The following is a 20130-nucleotide window of genomic DNA, read 5'->3' as shown; positions in this document are numbered from 1 at the left end:
GAAGCCCTCATTTATTTGATGAAATATCCACTTTTGATTCAGCTCGAAGGTTGGACGATGGCTCGATGATTATCTTTTAGTAGCTTTTCTAGGTAAGGATTGTACTGTATAACTTAACTCTTAATGTCTACCCTCAGACCATTGACGAACCTACTACTAGATTATGGGGGAGAATGAATGGCTCTTCATCAATTTCACACCTAAGCATAAGCTCTTCAAATCGATGAAGTAGAATAGAGTTCCAGGGCATCCGCAGAAATATCTTATTATGAGATTTCCGTTCCCATCCAGTCCGATAAAGTATAAGCAAGTCAGGGAGAAGCCGAGGATTAGGATTTGATTACCCTGTAAGGAATAGATATTGAATATAAGGCTGTAGGCTCCAGTTAGCAGTAAAGGAAATGAACTCTTGGCACAAAGTCTAGAAGTTTCCACATCAAATAGATCCGTCTTGGATTAGGTCGGCATTTGCCTTAGCCTCTTTCGCTCTCTCTTTGTAATCTGGTCGGATTTATAGCTTTCTTTCTTGCCTTTGAAGAGGATTATTCGCGCAGCCCCCAACGCGCCTGCCATGCAGCCGCCTCCCGTAGCCGGCGGGTTTGCCAGCGTCTTCATCCGCCACACACAGGGGACATATGGTTGTTTTAGTAAGTGATTGGATGATTATTTTTTATTCATAAAAGTCGAATATTCATCTCTATACGCAGCCGGGTGGTTATTATTATTAGCTATGTAGATGGTTGTTTTTTGTCACGAGTGCGACGGACTGGGAAGCTAGGGCGGCGGAGGCAGTACGCGACCCCCAGGCTGGGTGCCGGCACGGGAGAGAGCGGCGAGCCACACACACCAAGGACGCGAAGGAGACCCGCGGCGGGAAGAAGGCGGCCGTCTGAGCTGGGCTATCAGCAATGGAGACACACGCGCACAAGAGAGGCGAATTGACGAGGGTCGAAGCTAGACGCCGCTGACGGTTGGATGGTCAGTGAAGAAGGTCGGGGGTGGGTGCCGTTTTGGGAGGAAGAAGGATTTGGGGTGAAAAGGGTTTGTGATTAGGGTTTGGATGGTTGTTTTTGTGAAATAACTGAATGGGAGTTTTTGAATTTAGGGTAATCTATGGAGCGGTTTTTACTATTTATCGGCTAAATAACCAGCCCATTGTACATATTGTAAATATTCCTCATTGTCTCTCTAGCGGAGTTCGTATGTTTATATTACTAATACAAGAGTCGTACGGCAATAATTAGATGGAGTTAGATTTATGATAAATCAACTATTAATGTCGACTTGTGATTTGTGAATCATTGATCTCTTTGTTCTAAGTTAGGACTAGGATTTGTGTGTTTTATATAAATGTTTTAATTATGGTAATATGATGTATTGTGTCTTGGTGATCTAGGATTCTATGTAGTTTAGAATTTTCCTTATCTGATGTTGAGCTCTGTCTGACATCTTTTGATCCATGTAGCTGACCTGATGTTGTTTGTTGTCGTTGTTGTTGATGATGATGTTGAGTTCTATCTGTGTTGTAAACCTTATATTTTTTAATGTTTGGTTAGGCTGGAGAAAAAGCTGTAAGTTGCGGTGTTTCTAATGTTGATAACATTGAGGAGCTTAGCACTATAAAAGATCTGCATCTCAGGTAAGCGAAATTTGATTTACTCAATGCTTTTTCCAAATCTAACTAGAATTTTGAGAAAAAAATAAAAAATAAACAATAAAAAAGATGTTTAAATTGACTACTGCTTCCTCATTGGTATTCTGTATTTATTTACTCAGGACTGTGGATGAGCTCGGAGTAGATAGAAATGTTATTGCAAGTGAGCTACCTTCCAAACTAGATTAATCGTTGATTTGGTTGTATTATATACTACTTATTTTATTAAACCCTCTTACAAGATCAAATTTCACTGATGATTCGGTTCTGCATATATGTGCGATTCTAATGTGCTTATGGGGTGTCAATCATGTATTTAAATAAAAGAGTTTATTTACATTACATGCTTTTATACTAGTTACTGCTTGTTTGGATATATAATTTTATTTTGTGGTTTATGTTTTGGGAATTATGATATTGGCATTCAATGCTTTATGAAGGTGTTGGCTAAATTAAAGGGCTTTATCTAGCATGATTGCTTTTTGATAATAACTCTGCCAAGAAATTTGTGAGGCAAATGGTGGTGGTACCAATTGGCATCATGGATTGGCCATTGCATGAGTAACTTGGCATAGATTGGCATGCTGGTTTTCTTTTATTGCATTGAAGCGATATTGATCATCATTGTAACGTGAAAAAGGAAAAACCATAGTTTGAGCTTGTTACATCTATACGAAATTTTATTTTATTACATCTACTTGTGTATTGAATTAAGAGGAGTGTTAGGGGCCAGCAGATTTTGTGATTTATAGCCATCAATTAGCCATCAATAGTATTTTTAATGGTGTGAGATTACATCTAATAGTAGAGAATTACTCATTTTTCTTTTGATGGTTAAGTGCTGGCCAGATTTTAATAAAAGTGCTGCCCCTAGACTTTCTCTTGAACTAATTGTCCCATTTACTTTCTTTCTTCTTGGTATGTTTGCTCAAGAAATTTTCATGTTTGAATTTGAATTTTTGCTGACTTGATTTGTTATATGGAAACTTCCAGAGCATCTTGAAGAATTAGAACAACTTTTGAAGGGAGTGGCTATGATGAAAGAGTTAACTCGACGGACTCAAGACTATTTAGTTTCATTTGGAGAGTGCATGTCCACTAGGATCATTGCTGCATATCTTAATAAATTGGGTGTTAAGGCTCGCCAAGTATGTTCCCCTTAATTGCAACTCATAAAGTTACTTTTGAAATGCTAATGTTGACAGTCCAACTATAGATCTATTTCATAGTAATTTGTGGATGAATACTAATTTAATGGTTCAACAGTATGATGCCTTTGAGATGGGAATTATAACAACTGATGACTTCACAAATGCGGGCATTTTGGAAGCAACTTACCCTGCTGTTGCAAAGAGGTTACATGGTGATTGGGTCTCTGATCCTGCGATTCCAATTGTTACGGGCTTCCTTGGAAAGGTTTTTGTGATGCCTTTCATTTTATGTTATTTCATCCTCTCTTTTGATATGATAGTACAATGGTTTGTGAAATTGGAAATGCGATTTGTCGTTTGTATTTTTCTTGTAGGCCCGGAAATCATGTGCAGTTACAACATTGGGTAGAGGGGGTAGTGACTTGACAGCTACAACAATTGGGAGAGCACTTGGGTTGCCAGAAATCCAGGTTTGTAATAAAAACGTCTGCATGTCGAAAGGGCATTAGTGCCCCCTTAATTTGTACATTCAAGGAGCTGTTGAGTTTACATGTTAATGTTAGTAATAATTCTGTTTATAGGAAATGCAAGTGTCTGTTTTTTCTTGATAATGTAAAATACTAGCAGGAATTACTGCAAATTTTTACGAGTGAGAGAGTACATGAGTTTATTTTGCCCGTTTATGATTAAATTGAGATAGAAAGGAAACGGTTAATGTGGAATTCTTTAAACAGGTATGGAAAGATGTTGATGGCGTTCTAACCTCGGATCCAAATATATGCCCACAAGCTGAACCGGTTCCATGTTTGACATTTGACGAGGCTGCTGAACTTGCATATTTTGGTGCTCAGGTATTATTATATTCACCAACTTTGTTCTGTTGACAATATGCTATTTACCATTTCTCTCATTGCTATAAAACATTTATGGATTCTATTTAGTGTTCTTGGTTCTGCTTGGGGTTGAATCACACTTCACATTGTTGTCATAAAAATCATGAGAAATTTTATTTTGTAAATTATATTTATATATACTTCGCTAGGTTTAGATATAACAAGATTCATGATAAGACATTGTGGTTCTGACTGGCCCATGTAGCCTCCCCAATCTAGTGGAATAGGGTTTGGTAGTAGTTGTAGTAGTATTATATTTGCTAAACTAAGACAACTTAGTTACATATAGGTCGATTATTGTCGTTGTTTGTATATTTTTACTATTTGACATGATAAATCTTGTGGTGTGTTATGTAACGTCGCGAAGCTTGATTAAAGGAGAAATTTAATTCTACCAGTGTACAACTACGGGGTATAGTGTCCTCAAAATGGAGAAACTATGGAGGAGGACCAATATACTAAAATAAATGCAACAATGTCGTTCAATCCTCCCTACATATCAGAAAGAGATTCTATCTTCAAACTAACATGAAGAGACAGCAAATAACACCATAAATGCAATTCTTTGCCATAATTCTTGTCGGGGATATAGGAACAAACTAGAAGATGCAGTCATTCTGCTTAGTCCCAACTCTCAATACACAAGAACCACATAACACAAGCAGCAACTTCTTTTGAGTCTTTCTATGGCAAAACCTTTGGAAGGTATTGGCAGAAATTCAGAATCTTTCTTCTTAGCACAACCTTTGAAATCATGAAATGTATTGGAAGGACCTGATCCAAGGGGAAAATAGATACCAAATTTTCACCAAGAACTTAAAGCAATATTATGAAACTAAAGTAGCTTCCATAATGTAAGCTAACTTGGCCATTGTAGACTTCCACATTTTATTAAAAACTGTGGAGTCCTGCGGTTCTTCTGCATTAATAGTGCAGTGAAGTTTTAACCTACAAATCCTGGGGCTATGTTTTGTTGTTATACCAAATTTTCACTAGAGTATAAATTGGATGACATTGTTGTGAAATTTGGTGAACTTATAGGACTTGCAAAGTAATTAAACCATAATGAAATAAGTAAATAAAATATCTTATAAAGTTGCAACTTTTCTTTAATTTAAATTTTATAACCACTTCTTGAAAAGTTTTTTTTTCTCAAATTCAGTTTTTTGAAATAACTTTTCTATAAAAATTCTTATCCGTTTCAAATTCATATTTGACTTCCCAGATCATTTGATTTCCTTGTCTTCTTGAGTAAAGGTAGTCTTGCTTTGCATCTATATTCTATACCATCATATAGTCACCAAAAAAAAAATATTCTATACCATCATATGTATGCATATACAATATGCTATCTCCTGTGCTACAACACTTGTGCCTTCTGCCATCTCTCTGATGTCTTTGTCAGAACTTCTTCCCCTTCTACCTCTTCCTCTATAAGTGGTGCATAAATGCCAAACTTCTTTCTTTCATAAAGAACATGTTATATCTTCCCTTTTTCTTTTTTTTCCTCATCTTTTGGCAATAACTTGGGGAAGAGTCAAAAGATTTCTTTATCTTCCTCTGGGTTTGATATCCATCTTACGTCACTAGATACCTGTTCCATGGCATAGTCCATATAACTCATTCAGCCTTGCTTGCTTCTTGTTGAAGAACTATTAATAAGCATCAGTTGTCCAATGTTTCTCTGATATGTTTCAAATTTGTAACAGAGGTCTCTATGACTCTATGCAAGGTATGTCATCACTTATCACCTCTAAGAACTATCCTGAACAGTAGGAGTAGAAGAAAAACTATAGACTGTATAGTTTATTATAACAACAACAAAGCCTTATCCTACTAGGTGGGGTCGGATACATGAATCAAATGATGCCATTGTACTCTGTTATGTATCATGTTTACAGAGAGACCGTTTATATGTAGATCTCATTTGACCACCTCATGGATGGTTTTCTTAGGTCTTCCTCTGCCTTTTGTCCCTCGCCCATCTTCCATCTCATCCACCCTCCTGACTGGGTGTTCTATCGGTCTTCTTCTCACATGTCCAAACCACCTGAGACGCGATTCAACTATCTTTTTCACAATGGGTGCTACTCCAACTCTCTCCTTTATATCTTCGTTCCTTATTTTATTTAATCGCGTATGACCACTCATCTACTCAACATCTTCATCTCTGCCATACTCAACTCATGTTCGTTCTTCCCTTTGGCCGCCCAACACTCCGTACCATAAAGCATAGCCGGTCTTATAGCGGTGCGATAGAATTTACCTTTAAGTTTTAAATGCATTTTTTTGTCGCATATAAAACCAGATGCACTCTGCCATTTTGACCAACCTGCTTGGATCCTATAATTTACATCTTGTTCAATCTCTCCATTATCCTGTATGATGCACCCAAGATACTTAAAACTTTTAACTTTTCGTAGGATGTTCTATCCAATATTCACCTCTATATTAGGGTTTTTCTTTCTCAGACTGAACTTACATTTCATATATTCCGTCTTACTATGGCTTATGCGCAAACCATACACTTCTAGAGCTTCTTTCCATAAGTCTAACTTCTTATTTAGGGATTTCCTTGACTCTCCTATAAGGACGATATTATCGGTAAAAAGCATGCACCATGGCACAGGCTCTTGGATGTGCTCTGTATATACTTCAAAGACTAATGTGAAAAGGTATGGACTTAAGGATGATCCCTAGTGTAATCCTATACCAATAGGAAATTCCTCTGTCACACTACCTTGAGTCTTCACACTAGTTGTGGCCCCATCATACATGTCTTTAATTGTACGAATATGTGCAATCCTTACTCTCATCTTTTCTAAAACTTTCAATAAGACCTCCATTGACACCCTATCATACGCTTTTTCCAAATCAATAAACACCATATGTAGATCCCTTTTATTACTACGATACCTCTCCATCATTCTTCTTAATAGGTATATTGCTTCAGTGGTAGTTCTGTCTGACATAAATCCAAATTGGTTATCTGTTACTTGTGTCTCTTTTCTCAACCTCCGTTCTATCACCCTTTCCCATAACTTCATGGTATGACTCATGAGCTTGATCCCTCTATAGTTTTCGCAACTTTATATATCTCTCTTATTCTTGTAGATAGGTACTAAGGTGTTCTTTCTTCACTCATCAGGCATATTCTTTGACCTTAAAATCTCATTAAAAAGCTTGGTTAACCAGTTGATACCTTTTTCTCCAAGGTCCTTCCAAATCTTAATCGAGGTATTATCAGGTCCTACTACCCTGCTATTTTTCATATGCTTTAGAGCCTCTTTTACCTCGAAGTCTCGAATCCTTCGATAGTAGTCAAAGTTTTGATCTTCTTCCCTTGTGCATAACCGACCAAGGCTCGGAAGAGTCTTCTGTCCCTCATTAAATAACTCGTAGAAGTAGTTCTTCCACCTTTCATTAATCTTCTCCTCTTGAGCCAACACCTTTCCATCCTTATCCTTTATGCACTTAATCTGATCCAAATCTCCCATTCTTTTTTCACGGCTCTTTGCGATTTTATATATACCTTTTTCTCCTTCTTTCGTGTTCAAAGACTGGTAGAGACCCTCATATGCTCTTGTTCTTGTTTCACTTACAGCCACTTTTGTCTCTTTCCTAGCCGCCTTATATTTTTTCCAATTATTTGCGTTGTGTTATAAAGACCACTCTTTAAAGCACTCCATTTTTATCTTTATCTTTTCTTGTACACTCGCATTCCACCACCAGGACTCCTTGTCTCTTGGTCCTATTCCTTTAGATTCACCAAAACTTTCTTTTGCTGTTCTTCTAATAACTTCTACCATCTCCCTCCACATCTCTTCCGCGCTTCCATTCCCATCCCACTTTGCCTTTATTCCTACCCATCTTAGGAATCTTCTTTGTTCCTCACCTTTCATCTGCCACCACCTCGTCCTTGGGTTCTTCGTATGTCTTTTTCTCAACTTTTGCTCAACGCGAAAATCCATGACGAGCACCCTATGTTGTGTTGTCAAACTCTCTCCCGGAATAATTTTACAATTAATACAAAATTTCCGGTCGACTCTCCTCAACAAGAAGTCAATTTGAGAGCTTGTCATGCCACTCTTATAGGTTATAAGATGTTCGTCTCTTTTTTTAAAATATGTATTTGCGATGGGAAGATTAAAGGTTGAGGAAAAGTCCAAAATAGTTTTACTCTCGGCATTGATCACCCCGAAACCATGGCCTCCGTAAATACTCCCATACCCAGTCACTTCTCTCCTAATATGGCCATTTAAATCTCCTTCTAAGAAAATCTTATCTCCTGAAGGTATGTTTTGAACTAAACTCTCTAGATCCTCCCAAAATCTTATCTTGTGCTGTTCATCCGAATCCACTTGCGGTGCATAGGCGTTAATCACATGGAAAGCACCTCCCTCCACCACAAGTTTGATAGAGATGATCCGATCTTTCACCCTCTTGACATCCACTACGTCCTCCTTCCACTACTTATCCACAATAATTCCAACCCTATTCCTATTCTTCACCTTTCCTGTATACCAAAGTTTGAAAATTGTATAGTTCATTATGTGTAGCTAATTTTGAATGAGAACATAACAGTGTATCATTGTTGTAATTGCTTGGTATTCCTTGGTTAAAAAGGGAGGGGGGAGAGAGACAGTGGGACTTGCCCGCTGCAAAAGGAAAAAAGGGGGGGTTGGTTTACACGTCAGGTCTTTATTGGAGAATGGCATTACCTAAAGAACTTTTTGGGAGTTTTTGCCTGCACAATTATGAAAAATAATTTATATGACTTTGCTTTGGGATATTGGAATAAGCTTGTTGGAAATATTTGTAATTTGCAGGTCTTACATCCGCAGTCTATGAGACCTGCTAGAGAAGGTGATATTCCAGTAAGGGTTAAAAATTCTTACAACCCCAAAGCTCCGGGTACTCTCATCACTAAAGCAAGAGATATGAGCAAGGTTTGTGGAACATCTATACCTGAATAAATTATAAATACTATCATCTTAAGGATGACTTTATACAACTATCGTTAAGTTTTACTTTGTCCACCTACAGGCAGTCTTAACTAGCATTGTTTTGAAACGTAATGTGACCATGTTGGATATTGTTAGCACTCACATGCTTGGTCAGTATGAGTTCCTTGCTAAGGTGAGAAAGCTAAAGCATGCAGATCTGTCTTTTTATTTGATGAATACCTTCCTGTCTTCATATTTCTATATTTATGCAGGTGTTTTCAATCTTTGAAGACCTGGGTATATATGTTGATGTTGTAGCTACAACTGAAGTCAGTATTTCTTTGACGTTGGACCCGTCGAAGCTTTGGAGCAGAGAACTAATTCAAGAGGTGAGACATAGTGATGATCATCTCCATATCCTGTTGTTATGTTACTTCCAATATTGTCGGGGTTACGGTGTTTAATAACTTTTTTCTCATGGTGTCATTTGACCACCTAATATACACTACTTAGTGAGACAAGACTTGAATTATGTTGTATTTTACATCTATTGAAATATGCTTTCTCTGCCACGTTTGTATACCAGCCTTTGCGTAATTCTAATTGATTGTCAGTCCCTTAAGCAGGAACTAGACTATGTTGTTGAAGAGCTGGAAAAAATTGCTGTGGTGAATCTCCTACAAAATAGATCCATAATCTCTCTCATTGGAAATGTTCAGAAATCATCACTAATATTGGAGAAGGTCCTGTGTTATAATTATCCAACTTAATTGTGTTCCAAGAATTGTTGTTAAATGTTTTATTTTGATCCTGAGTTTTATTTTGTAATATCACTGTCCTTCCACGTGAGCAGTGTCAAACTTATTTACAGTAGTAAGTTAATTTTTTACTTTCCTTTATTACTGATTGGCCTTTTATTGCAGGCCTTCCGTGTTCTTCGAACCCTTGGTGTCAATGTTCAAATGATCTCTAAGGGTGCATCTAAGGTATCCCTACCTTAAGAAAAAATGGTTTTTGTGTCCTTTTGACCCATCTTTAGTGATCTAGAAATCATCAACCTTGTACATTTTTCATGCATATATAATCTTAGTTGGCATGAAACGGTGTTGATCAAACGTATTATGTCTTCAACTGGATAGCATGACATGCACCAATATTTTTTGGCTTTGTAGCATGGTACTTTGTCATACTCAGGCTATGATTTACATATGTAAAAGTTATAACAGTATTCTAAATTCTATTTATGTTCATATACACACATGGGGGAGGTGTAAGGGGTTTCTATAAACCCCTTCCAGCTTTAGCTGGTTCTTGAACCTGGATACACTTATTTTCAAGCGCAATAGTCTAACTTCATTCTCAAATGTTTTGTTTCATGTATTTTAACTTCGTATTTTGTTTCCCTGCAGGTGAATATCTCGTTAATAGTAAATGACAGTGAAGCAGAACAGTGTGTAAGGGCTCTCCACAAAACCTTCTTTGATAGTTAGAAAACGAATGCATACAAGGGAATGTAGAGCAACATAAACATTGATATTGTAGTTTTCCATTCACTATTTGTAGAGCAACATATTTCTAAGCTAAATCTGTCCCCCCTAGAACTAGGAGAATTAGGATTAGCAGCCTCATTCGAAGTATTCGAAGTAGAAGGATTGGCGGGCAAGTTATTATTCACAGATGCATTGTTATTAGCACTTGCTTCTTGATTAATACTATCATCTATAATTGAAATTAATAAATCATGCATAAAATTAAAAATAGCAGCAGCACAGCAAAAATCAAATAATCATCCATAAGACCATATCTGAAATCAATAATAAACACCAGACGACACTAACAACAGTTCGCAAAGGATAAACCTAATCAAAAACACCATTAACAAGAGACTAAAACAGAGCCAAGAATCAAACAATAAGCATCCAGCAATAAACATTACAAAACAAGTATAAAGTAGCCACACTAAATCTGAAATCAATAAAGATAAACAAAAATAAAAAATTTCAATAATGATTTGATTTCTATTTTTTGCAACGACAAGAAAATTTTAACAAAAATTTTAGAAATGAAAAAACAGCAGCAGCACAATCAATGAGCAGAAGTACAAAATTTTAATAATTATTTGATTTTCCTATTTAGCAGCAGCAACCAAATTTCAACAAAAATTATACAAATTAAAAACACAGCAACAGCACAAAATTAATGAGTAGCAGCACAAAATTTGAATAATGATTTCCTTTCCATTAATCGATTCACAACATTCAGACTAAACAGATTGATAAAAGGAAGTGAAGAACCGGAGAAGTGAAAGTAGTGACACTAATCTTCGATGGAAAGACAGACAGCGAGTTGCTCTAAGCCTCGAACAGAGAAGTCAGGGACGATGGGGACGACGTGCCGAGCTACAGCCAACAAGAAAGGGCTTGGGTTCGGAAAGGGGGAAGGAGGAAGCTACGGAGGCGCCAACAACATGACGGCGACGGCACTGCGAAAGAACCGTTGAGGAGGAAGCTAAGGGTTCGGCCTTCAAATGGGGTGAGTGAGAGTGTCTGAGTTTGAGTGTGAGATTCGTGAGTGAGTGAGGGGGGTAAAAGGGTGGGCGAGTCTGACCGGGTGGGTTTTAAAAAAAAAAAAAAGAGTACTGCTAGGGAGCCAATGATCTAAGTGTACAATGTGTATAATGGACTAAATCTTTGGCCCAATATGAATAAAATGAACATCATCCATACTATCCAGAATAACCAGTACCAGGATAATAAACATCTCATGTCATGAAACCACTTATCCCAAAAACTTAAGCTAATTTTGGAGTTTACCAAGGATCGAACTCTTGACCTTTCGAATATGGAGTTTTTATACCATATCATGAAACCACTCATCCCAAAAGTTTAAACTGATAGGAAAAGGTAACACTAATGATTATATCTCTAATATTGAATCGAACATCCCTAAACCCCCATTGTACACATTGTACAAATATTCCATTGGCTCCCTATACTTCCTCAAAATAAAAAAAAAAAAATTCAAAACGGCGTTGTTAATACAACCGGCCAGTTTTCGATCCGATCCAACTGGCCAATTCTCAGTCGGTCAACAGTTTTGAAACAGTTTGTGATTGAGCGGTTATAGATAGCGAATTAGACTGTTTTCTTTGCCAGTTACTGAATTGGCCAGCCTAGTCTGATTTTTACAACATTGCATCCTGCAATATCATAGGGGAATAGCATACTTAAACGAGCAGCATATACTGGATGGTTCTGTTCCTGCATAATATATGGGATTACTTCCAAATTTTGTTTGGATGAATTGGGCACGTTTGGTTTAGGATTTTTGGCGACTATTTTTTAGAAGCAGAAGATAAAACAAGAGGAGCGTTAAGTTATTTTGTACTTTGATATTATTGTATCGTACAAGTACTTTTTATTAAATTTGAACGTTAAATTATTTGGTTGTAATAAATATAGGAGTAGTTTTTCTCATAAAAATACAATTAAGTATATGGAGTGAGAACAAATACGTGGTTACAAAATTTAAGAAGCATTATATGTATACATATTTTTTCCTTGTTTATAGGAAAAGCAATCCTTTATTTGCTTCTAGGAAATAAATAAAAAACAAAATTTTGATAACCAACAAAAAAAAAGGATTATTATGTGATGTGTTTTTACCTTTTTTTTTATTCAAATGATAAAAAGTTAGAAATGTATTCAATAATAACCAATGAATACAAATTATCCAATTCGGGAATTAACAACAGAAGTGGGAATTAACTAGAATTGAAAAGAGAACGGATACAGCTTTAGAATGGAAGGAAAGGGAAGCAGCAACAGTGCAAGTGTGTATGTGATAAAAAGTGGGAAAATTATGGGAAGCTAAGTATAATTTTAAAATTTTTATAGAGTATGTATATGTTAGGTGAGATCTTAGACTACTCACAGATTTACTTCACTAGCTCACTTAGCCTTATATATACCCTTACCTTCACCTTAGCCCCATTACAACCTTGGAAAAGACCTCCTGATGTTTGCATTGGTACATTAAACATTGTTGATTGATTAGGTAAAGAACAAAGTTTAGAAAGCTTGAATAGGGAAGAGTAGAGTGATTAACCCTAGACACTTGAGAGACTAGAATGATATACACTACCAGAGAGGGTTCAATGCTTGATTCTATGTTCCCTGCTTTCATGAGCTATCTTCTTACAAGTTTACTTGTCTTTTATTGTATAATTTGAATTAGTGGAATTTGATTCATATTTGTCTTGGAGAATTTATTTTTTTTTAACCAAGTAGGTAGAAGCATTATGCATTTAGTTGTATTCATAGGTTGCATTTCATGCATTCTATCATTTCTCTTCACCCCTTTATAGTTTCTCTTGAGCTTAGCATGAGGACATGCTAATGTTTAAGTGTGGGGAGGTTGATAAACCACTATTTTATGGTTTATCTTGTGCTCAATTGAGTGATTTTTATCAACTCTTTACCCACTTATTCATACTATTCGCATGTTTTACATTTTCCTTCCTGATTTTGTGCTATGATTGAAAATATACTTCTTTGATCTTATATTTTCTTATTATTAATCCTCTCTTATTACCATCAGATACCTTGATATGTGTGTTGAGTGTTTTTAGAGATTATAGGGCAGGAATGGCTCTGAGGATGGAAAGGAAGCATGCAAAAGAGGAAGGAATACAAGAAGTTGGAGAAAACTGCTAAGCTGTCCAGCCTGACCTCTTCGCACTTAAACGACTATAACTTTAGCTACAGAGGTCCAAATGACGCGGTTCCAGTTGCGTTGGAAAGCTAACGTCCGAGGCTTCTATTTGATATATAATTTTCCATAGCTGCCCCGACACCAGGCGACGTGAACGCGTGGATCACGCGGACGCGTGACCTGGCAGGAAAGCAATCCGTGTGGCCGCGTGGACGACGCCTCCGCGTTACCTTCCCGCGACCTGAACGTAACAGAAATCACTGGGAGCGATTTCTGGGCTGCTCTTGACCTAGTTTTCAGCCCAGAACACACAGATTAGAGGCTATAAAGTGGGGGAATGCATCCATTCATAAGGAAGCTCTCATAATTCACAATATTAGGATTTAGATGTAGTTTCTAGAGAGAGAGGTTCTCTCCTCTCTCTTAGGATTTAGGATTTTAGGATTTCTATTAGTTTAGTTCAATTCATCCTCATTCCAGGTTCTATATTCCTTCAATATTTATTTTCTACTTTAATTTACTCTAATACTTTTATTTGTATTTGATTTATGTTGCCCAATTGGCTTATGAACCTTCCCATGTTATGACTTGAATTTATATTTAGACGTAATTTGATTGCTTTATTTACATGAATGCTTTTAATTTAATTTAGATATTTTTCCTTTTGGCTTTGGTTAAATAATTGGTGACTCTTGAGTTATCAAACTCATTGTTGACTGAAATTTGGAATTCTTCAAGAATTAATTCGAGATCCAATAACTCTAAATTTTCCCAAGGAAAGACTGGGACTTGAGGATTCGAATTAATTCTTCCACTTAACTTACCTTCATAGTTAGAGGTTAACAAAGTCGGAGAAAAATCCAATTCTCATCACAATTGATAAGGATAACTAGGATAGGACTTCCAGTTCTTCATACCTTGCCAAGAGATTTTATTATTGTTAATTTATTTTACTTGTCATTTAAATATACCTGTGCCCATTGCCCAAACTTCAAAACCCTGATTTACAATCTTCATAACCAATAATAAGAACATACTTCCCTGCAATTCCTTGAGAAGACGACCCGAGGTTTAAATACTCGATTATCAATTTTTAAAGGGGTTTGTTACTTGTGACAACCAAAGCATTTGTAAGAAAGGTTGATTGCTTGGTTTAGTAATTATACTTACAACAAGAGTTTACTATAACTTCTAAACCATCAATCTTCAGCTCTTCAGCGACAAACAAGTTCTGCCGCACAATTTTTGGAGAATGCGCATCAGTTGAGTAAGAACAGTCAACACCAATAGTATAATATCAAACTTGGAAAAGAAAATAAGAAACAACAACAAAGTTAAAATGTAATAAATGAAAGTATACAAATGCAATAAATGAGGGAGAATAGGGATGAGAAGGGAAAGGAATGAAGAAGAAGAAATGTAGAAAGAAAGAAGAATGAGAGGAGAAAGAAGAAGAAAAGAGAGAAGAAAGTAAAAGAAGTAGCGACGCGTAAGCGTCGCCCACGCGTACGCGTGGGTTGCATAATAAGGAAGTAATGCGTACGCGTCAGTCACGCGTACGCGTGGAAGTGAATTTCGCTCCACGCACAGCACTCGCACAGTGGCAGCCCAACTCTCTGTTTGTAGTATTTGATAATCAAAATTTTGGGGTTGACGCATGCACGTCAGTCACGCCCACGCGTGGAAAGCCAGAAATGCAAATGACGCGTATGCGTCAACGACGCGTACGCGTGGGTTGGTGAAAATTGATGGGTGACGCGTATGCGTGGGGTTGGCTATGCTCCTAGTACCACACCAGCGCGGTCCTGGCACAACTCTCTGTCTAGGCCGTCCTATCACACCATTACAGCACGGTTTGGGCATGAACCAAATTTGGGCGTTGACGCGTACGCGTCGTTCACACGCACAGGTGACAGCCCCTTTTTTTTTGCAATGCCAAAAATTATTAAACAACTACCATAACTGAAACTAAATAATCATAACTAAAATGAAAATTTAACTTATTACCAATATTAACAAAAGGGAAATTAGAAAGAAGTTACCATGGTTGGGTGTCTCCCACCTAGCACTTTTAGTTAAAGTCCTTAAGTTGGACGTTTGGTGAGCTCCTTGTCATGGTGGCTTGTGCTTGAACTCATCTTGAGACCTCCACCAACGCTTGGACTTCCAATAAGCTCCAACATTTTCAAGTGAAGTCACCAAGCCTTAATGAAGTTCTTCACAAGCTTTGAGCTCCCAAAAGTGATCCTCTTGTATGTTAGGATCCCAAATCTTGTTTCTACACCCGTCCTTAAGTTGATCATCATTGTTCCAACCTGGTGGCAAGTAATCCGAATTCTCAATGAAGTACCAAACTCTTCTTTTAGATCCAACCAATTGATCACTAGTCCAACCCTTGCATCTAACTCTTGAAATCTCAACCTTGATGAGTCTTGATTTGCAACTCCAACCACTAAACATCCTTCTCTTACGCTTAATTCTACAAAGCCTCCTAAGTTGGCCATCCGTTTCAAGAATACCATACTCAAGTGGGACAGTAAAGCTAATAGAGATAAATTTTACCCACTCAAATGACGAAGTAGACGACAACCTAGGTAGAGAAGTCTCCAATGATCTTGACAAAGCATATTCAACTCCTGTCTAACCTTGCCGAAGGACTTCCACCTTTTGAAAAGATTCTCCAACTTCAAGCTCTTCCTCACCGAATTCATCCAAATCTTCTTCTTCACTCAAATTATAAATATGAGGTTGAGATAAATCTACCTCAATGTTGCTTTCAATTTCATTGGGAGAAGGTTCTTCAAACTCAAGGAGTTCACTTGTGGGTGCAAATTCATTACTAGGAGGGCTTGATGCATGATCATCATCACCAAAGAAACTTCCTTCTTGATCTATTCCGTCCAATTCTTCATAGGGAATATGCCTTGGAGGTTGTGCACTACCCTATTCGACATCAATCTCAAGCTTCTTGGAGGAATACTCTACAACTCTAGATTCCTATGGAGGTTTAGCATCTCCTAACTCTTCAACCACTTCTTCCTCTTTAACAGTTATGGATTCCTCCAATTGTTCCAATACAAAGCCACATTACTCATTTTCCACCGGAGTTTTTAATTTCTCCTTCATGCTACGCTCCTCATTAGATTCTCCACATGCGGCCATGGGGTTACTTTGAGTGTTGAAGCGCAGTGAAGCTAAATTATCTACTACCTCGGTCAAGGTAGCTATGAACTCTAGTGTCGTCTGCTGCATCTCTCTTTGCTCTTGAAGAAGAACACCAAGAGTATCATTTATTAGGGATTGAAGTGGATATGAGGGTTCATTGCTTGGGAAGAAAGGTTCATGATAAGAGGGTGGTTCACCATGATAAGGATGTAGCGGTTCAACACTCTCCATATTTTTCACTTGTTGCACAACACACTCCAGTCCCTTGTTCTCAAGTTGAGATTTTTTAGCCATGAGAGCTTCGTGGGCTTTTCGGCTTTTCTCTCGCTCCATTTGATGGATGGTTGCTTGAAGTCGATCCATTGCTTCCTTAAAATGATCCCGTGGCTCTTGTTCTGCTTGGCTAACATAATTAGGATCATATTGCTCTTAGATTGATAGATATGGACATTCCCCTATGAAAGGTTGTGGTGGAAAGGAAAATTCATCTTGTGGTTGAAAATCCGCATACATTGGAGGTGGTGTATATTAAGGTGGTGGTTCTTGGGAGTAATTGGGTTGGAATTGGGATGGCTCTATGTATGGTTCATTTGGCTCATAAGGTGGTTGGTATGGTGGATATGGGTTAGGGTCATAAGGAAGTGTTTGATTATAAGTGACTTGTAAGTATGGTGGTTTAAAACTATGTTGAGGAGGAGGTTCATAGGTATATGGTGGGGCTTTTTGGTAACTACAAGGGGGTCCACCATAGCTATTGTCTTGGTATGCATCAGGGAATGACTCTTGCTCATAGCACGTTGGTGGAGGTTATTGCCAAAAAGGTTGATCATATGCTGGAGGCTCCTCCCACCTTTGATTGTCCCATCCTTGATGCATGTTTTCATTGTAGCTTTCATTCCATACAACATAATTTGAACCAAACTCATAGCCAAAGGGATGAGAATTCATAGTAGCAAATAAAAATAAAATCTAATAAAAATAAGCAACAAAGTCCTAAAACTAACAAAAACTAACAAACAAGCAAAAGGTAAATATATACAATAACCAATAATAAGGTATACGTTTCCAATTCCCCGGCAACGGCGCCAAAAACTTGACGGAGGAAAAATGTCGGTAAAGATTTTCACAAAAATATCGCGTTGCAAGTATAGCTCTAAACCGACAATTAAACCTCAGCCAATGTTTAAATTTTTTGTCACTTAAGCAAACCGAATAAAATTAACTGAAGTATTTAAACCTCGGGTCGTCTCTCAAGGAATTGCAGGGAAGTGTACTTATAATTAGTTATGGGAAAGTATTTTTGGGGTTTTTGTAATAGGAGACAAGTAATGTAAATAACAACAACAAACAACAACAACAAAGCCTTGTCCCACTAAGTGGGGTCGGCTACATGAATCAAACGACACCATTGTGCTCTGTCATGTATCATGTCTACAGAGATACTATTTACATGTAGATCTCGTTTGACCACCTCATGGATGGTCTTCTTAGGTCTTCCTCTGCCTTTCGCCCTTTGTCCATCTTCCATCTCATCCACCCTCCTGACTGGATGTTCTATCGGTCTTCTTCTCACATGTCCAAACCACCTGAGACGCGATTCAACCATCTTTTCCACAATGGGTGCTACTCCAACTCTCTCCCTTATATCTTCATTCCTTATTTTATCCAATCGCGTATGACCACTCATCCATCTCAACATCTTCATCTCTGCCACACTCAGCTTATGTTCATGCTCCACTTTAGCCGCCCAACACTCCGTACCATACAGCATAGCCGGCCTTATAGCGGTGCGATAGAGTTTACCTTTAAGTTTTAAAGGCACTTTTTTGTCGCATATAAAACCAGATGCACTCCGCCATTTTGACCAACCTGCTTGGATCCTATGATTTACATCCTGTTCAATCTCTCCAATATCATGTATGATGCACCCCAGATACTTAAAACTTTTAACTTTTCGTAGGATGTTAAAAAAAAACTAATTTCAGTTAAAAATAACTTTTGATAAAATATATCCATGTTCTCTTCAAAATAACTAGTTTTTTGAATACTAGAAAGAAGGAGACCATGAATCTTATTTATCCAAATATCAGCTTTTTTATAAGTTTTATTATTAATTGAGGATAACAAAAAATTGTTCATTCGGCCACGACAGGGTCCATTCAAGAAAGGATCATATAGTTTAGGTAAGTTTTTTGTTTGAGTCTCTTCATTGCATAATCTAATTCGTTTTTGGAATATATCCAACGGCATAAATTCCTTATCTAGAACTTCCGCCCTGTTTAGAATTTCATTGCTTAGTTTTTTTTTTATTTTCTCCAATCTTCACCTCTATATTGGGGTTTTCCCTTCTCAAACTGAACTTACATTCCATATATTCCGTCTTGCTACGGCTTATGCGCAGACCATACACTTCTAGAGCTTCTCTCCATAAGTCCAACTTGTTATTTAGCTCTTTTCTTGACTCTCCCATAAGGACGATATCATCGGCAAAAAGCATGCACCATGGCACAGGCTCTTGGATGTGCTCTGTGAGTACTTCCAAGACTAATGTGAAAAGGTATGGACTTAAGGATGATCCCTGGTGTAATCCTATACCAATAGGGAATTCCTCTGTCACACCACCTTGAGTCTTCACACTAGTTGTGGCCCCATCATACATGTCTTTAATTGCCTGAATATATGCGATCCTTACTCTCCTCTTTTCTAAAACCTTCCATAAGACCTCCCTTGGTACCCTATCATACGCTTTTTCCAAATCAATAAACACCATATGTAGATCCCTTTTATTACTACGATACCTCTCCATCATCCTTCTTAATAGGTATATCGCTTCAGTGGTAGATCTGCCTGGCATAAATCCAAATTGGTTCTCTGTTACTTGTGTCTCTTTTCTCAACCTCCGTTCTATCACCCTTTCCCATAACTTCATAGTATGACTCATAAGTTTAATCCCTCTATAGTTTCTACAACTTTGTATATCCCCCTTATTCTTGTAGATAGGTACCAAGGTGCTCTTTCTCCACTCATCAGGCATCTTCTTTGACCTTAAAATCTCATTAAAAAGCTTGGTTAACCAGTTGCAAATAAAATAATAACTAAGAAAAGTCCTAGCAAGGATTGAGAATTGGAATTCCTATCCTCATTATCATCATCAATTGTGATGGTAATTGCCTTTTGCTTTTACTTAGTTAACCTCTAACAATGGAGGAAGGTCAACTGCATACAATCAACTTGATTTCACAAGTCCTAGTCAACTCAAAGTGGGAGACTAGCTTTAGTGAGGTTCAAGTTAACCGGCAATCTTCAATCACCAATCAACAAAAGACTTTTGATAACTCAAGAGTCTCTAATTAATCAATCCAAGTCAAGAACATAAAAATCTAAATTAAAATCCATCCAAGCATTTTATCAAACACTTGGAAGGCACAAAATAAAATCATAGAGAATTAACAAGAGAATGCAAATTTTAAGACCACAATTGCAAGGAATCGATAATAACAAATGAAGAAAGAAGCAATAAACATGAAGTACCTCAAATTGCATTAAAAGGAAATTTAATCTAACATAGAGAGTTCATAAACTAAATTGGAAAAATAAGGAAATCAACA

At 37.3% G+C, this 20130-nt stretch overlaps 1 protein-coding gene across 4 annotated transcripts in view; it reads left to right on the top strand.

Moving 5' to 3' along the window:
• Positions 1 to 10379, top strand: part of LOC107613537 (aspartokinase 1, chloroplastic-like) — a 33627-nt gene extending 23248 nt beyond the window's left edge. Inside the window, exons 3-14 of one of the 4 annotated variants that reach the window (XM_021110092.1) lie at positions 1557 to 1639; positions 1777 to 1817; positions 2648 to 2802; positions 2921 to 3070; positions 3180 to 3275; positions 3540 to 3656; positions 8528 to 8647; positions 8724 to 8837; positions 8917 to 9033; positions 9259 to 9387; positions 9568 to 9630; positions 10054 to 10379. In XM_021110092.1, the coding sequence (XP_020965751.1) occupies positions 1557 to 1639; positions 1777 to 1817; positions 2648 to 2802; positions 2921 to 3070; positions 3180 to 3275; positions 3540 to 3656; positions 8528 to 8647; positions 8724 to 8837; positions 8917 to 9033; positions 9259 to 9387; positions 9568 to 9630; positions 10054 to 10134 (1266 nt within the window). In that variant the 3' untranslated portion in view covers positions 10135 to 10379. The remainder of the gene's footprint in view (positions 1 to 1556; positions 1640 to 1776; positions 1818 to 2647; positions 2803 to 2920; positions 3071 to 3179; positions 3276 to 3539; positions 3657 to 8527; positions 8648 to 8723; positions 8838 to 8916; positions 9034 to 9258; positions 9388 to 9567; positions 9631 to 10053) is intronic. The other 3 variants (XM_021110093.1, XM_016315577.2, XM_016315578.2) reach the window with 3 other exon arrangements.

The sequence above is a fragment of the Arachis ipaensis genome, chromosome B08 (genome assembly GCF_000816755.2).
Source record: "Arachis ipaensis cultivar K30076 chromosome B08, Araip1.1, whole genome shotgun sequence".
In the NCBI taxonomy this organism is placed as follows: domain Eukaryota; kingdom Viridiplantae; phylum Streptophyta; class Magnoliopsida; order Fabales; family Fabaceae; genus Arachis; species Arachis ipaensis.
Note: the sequence above shows the minus strand (reverse complement) of the source record. Positions and strands in the feature narration are given on the sequence as shown.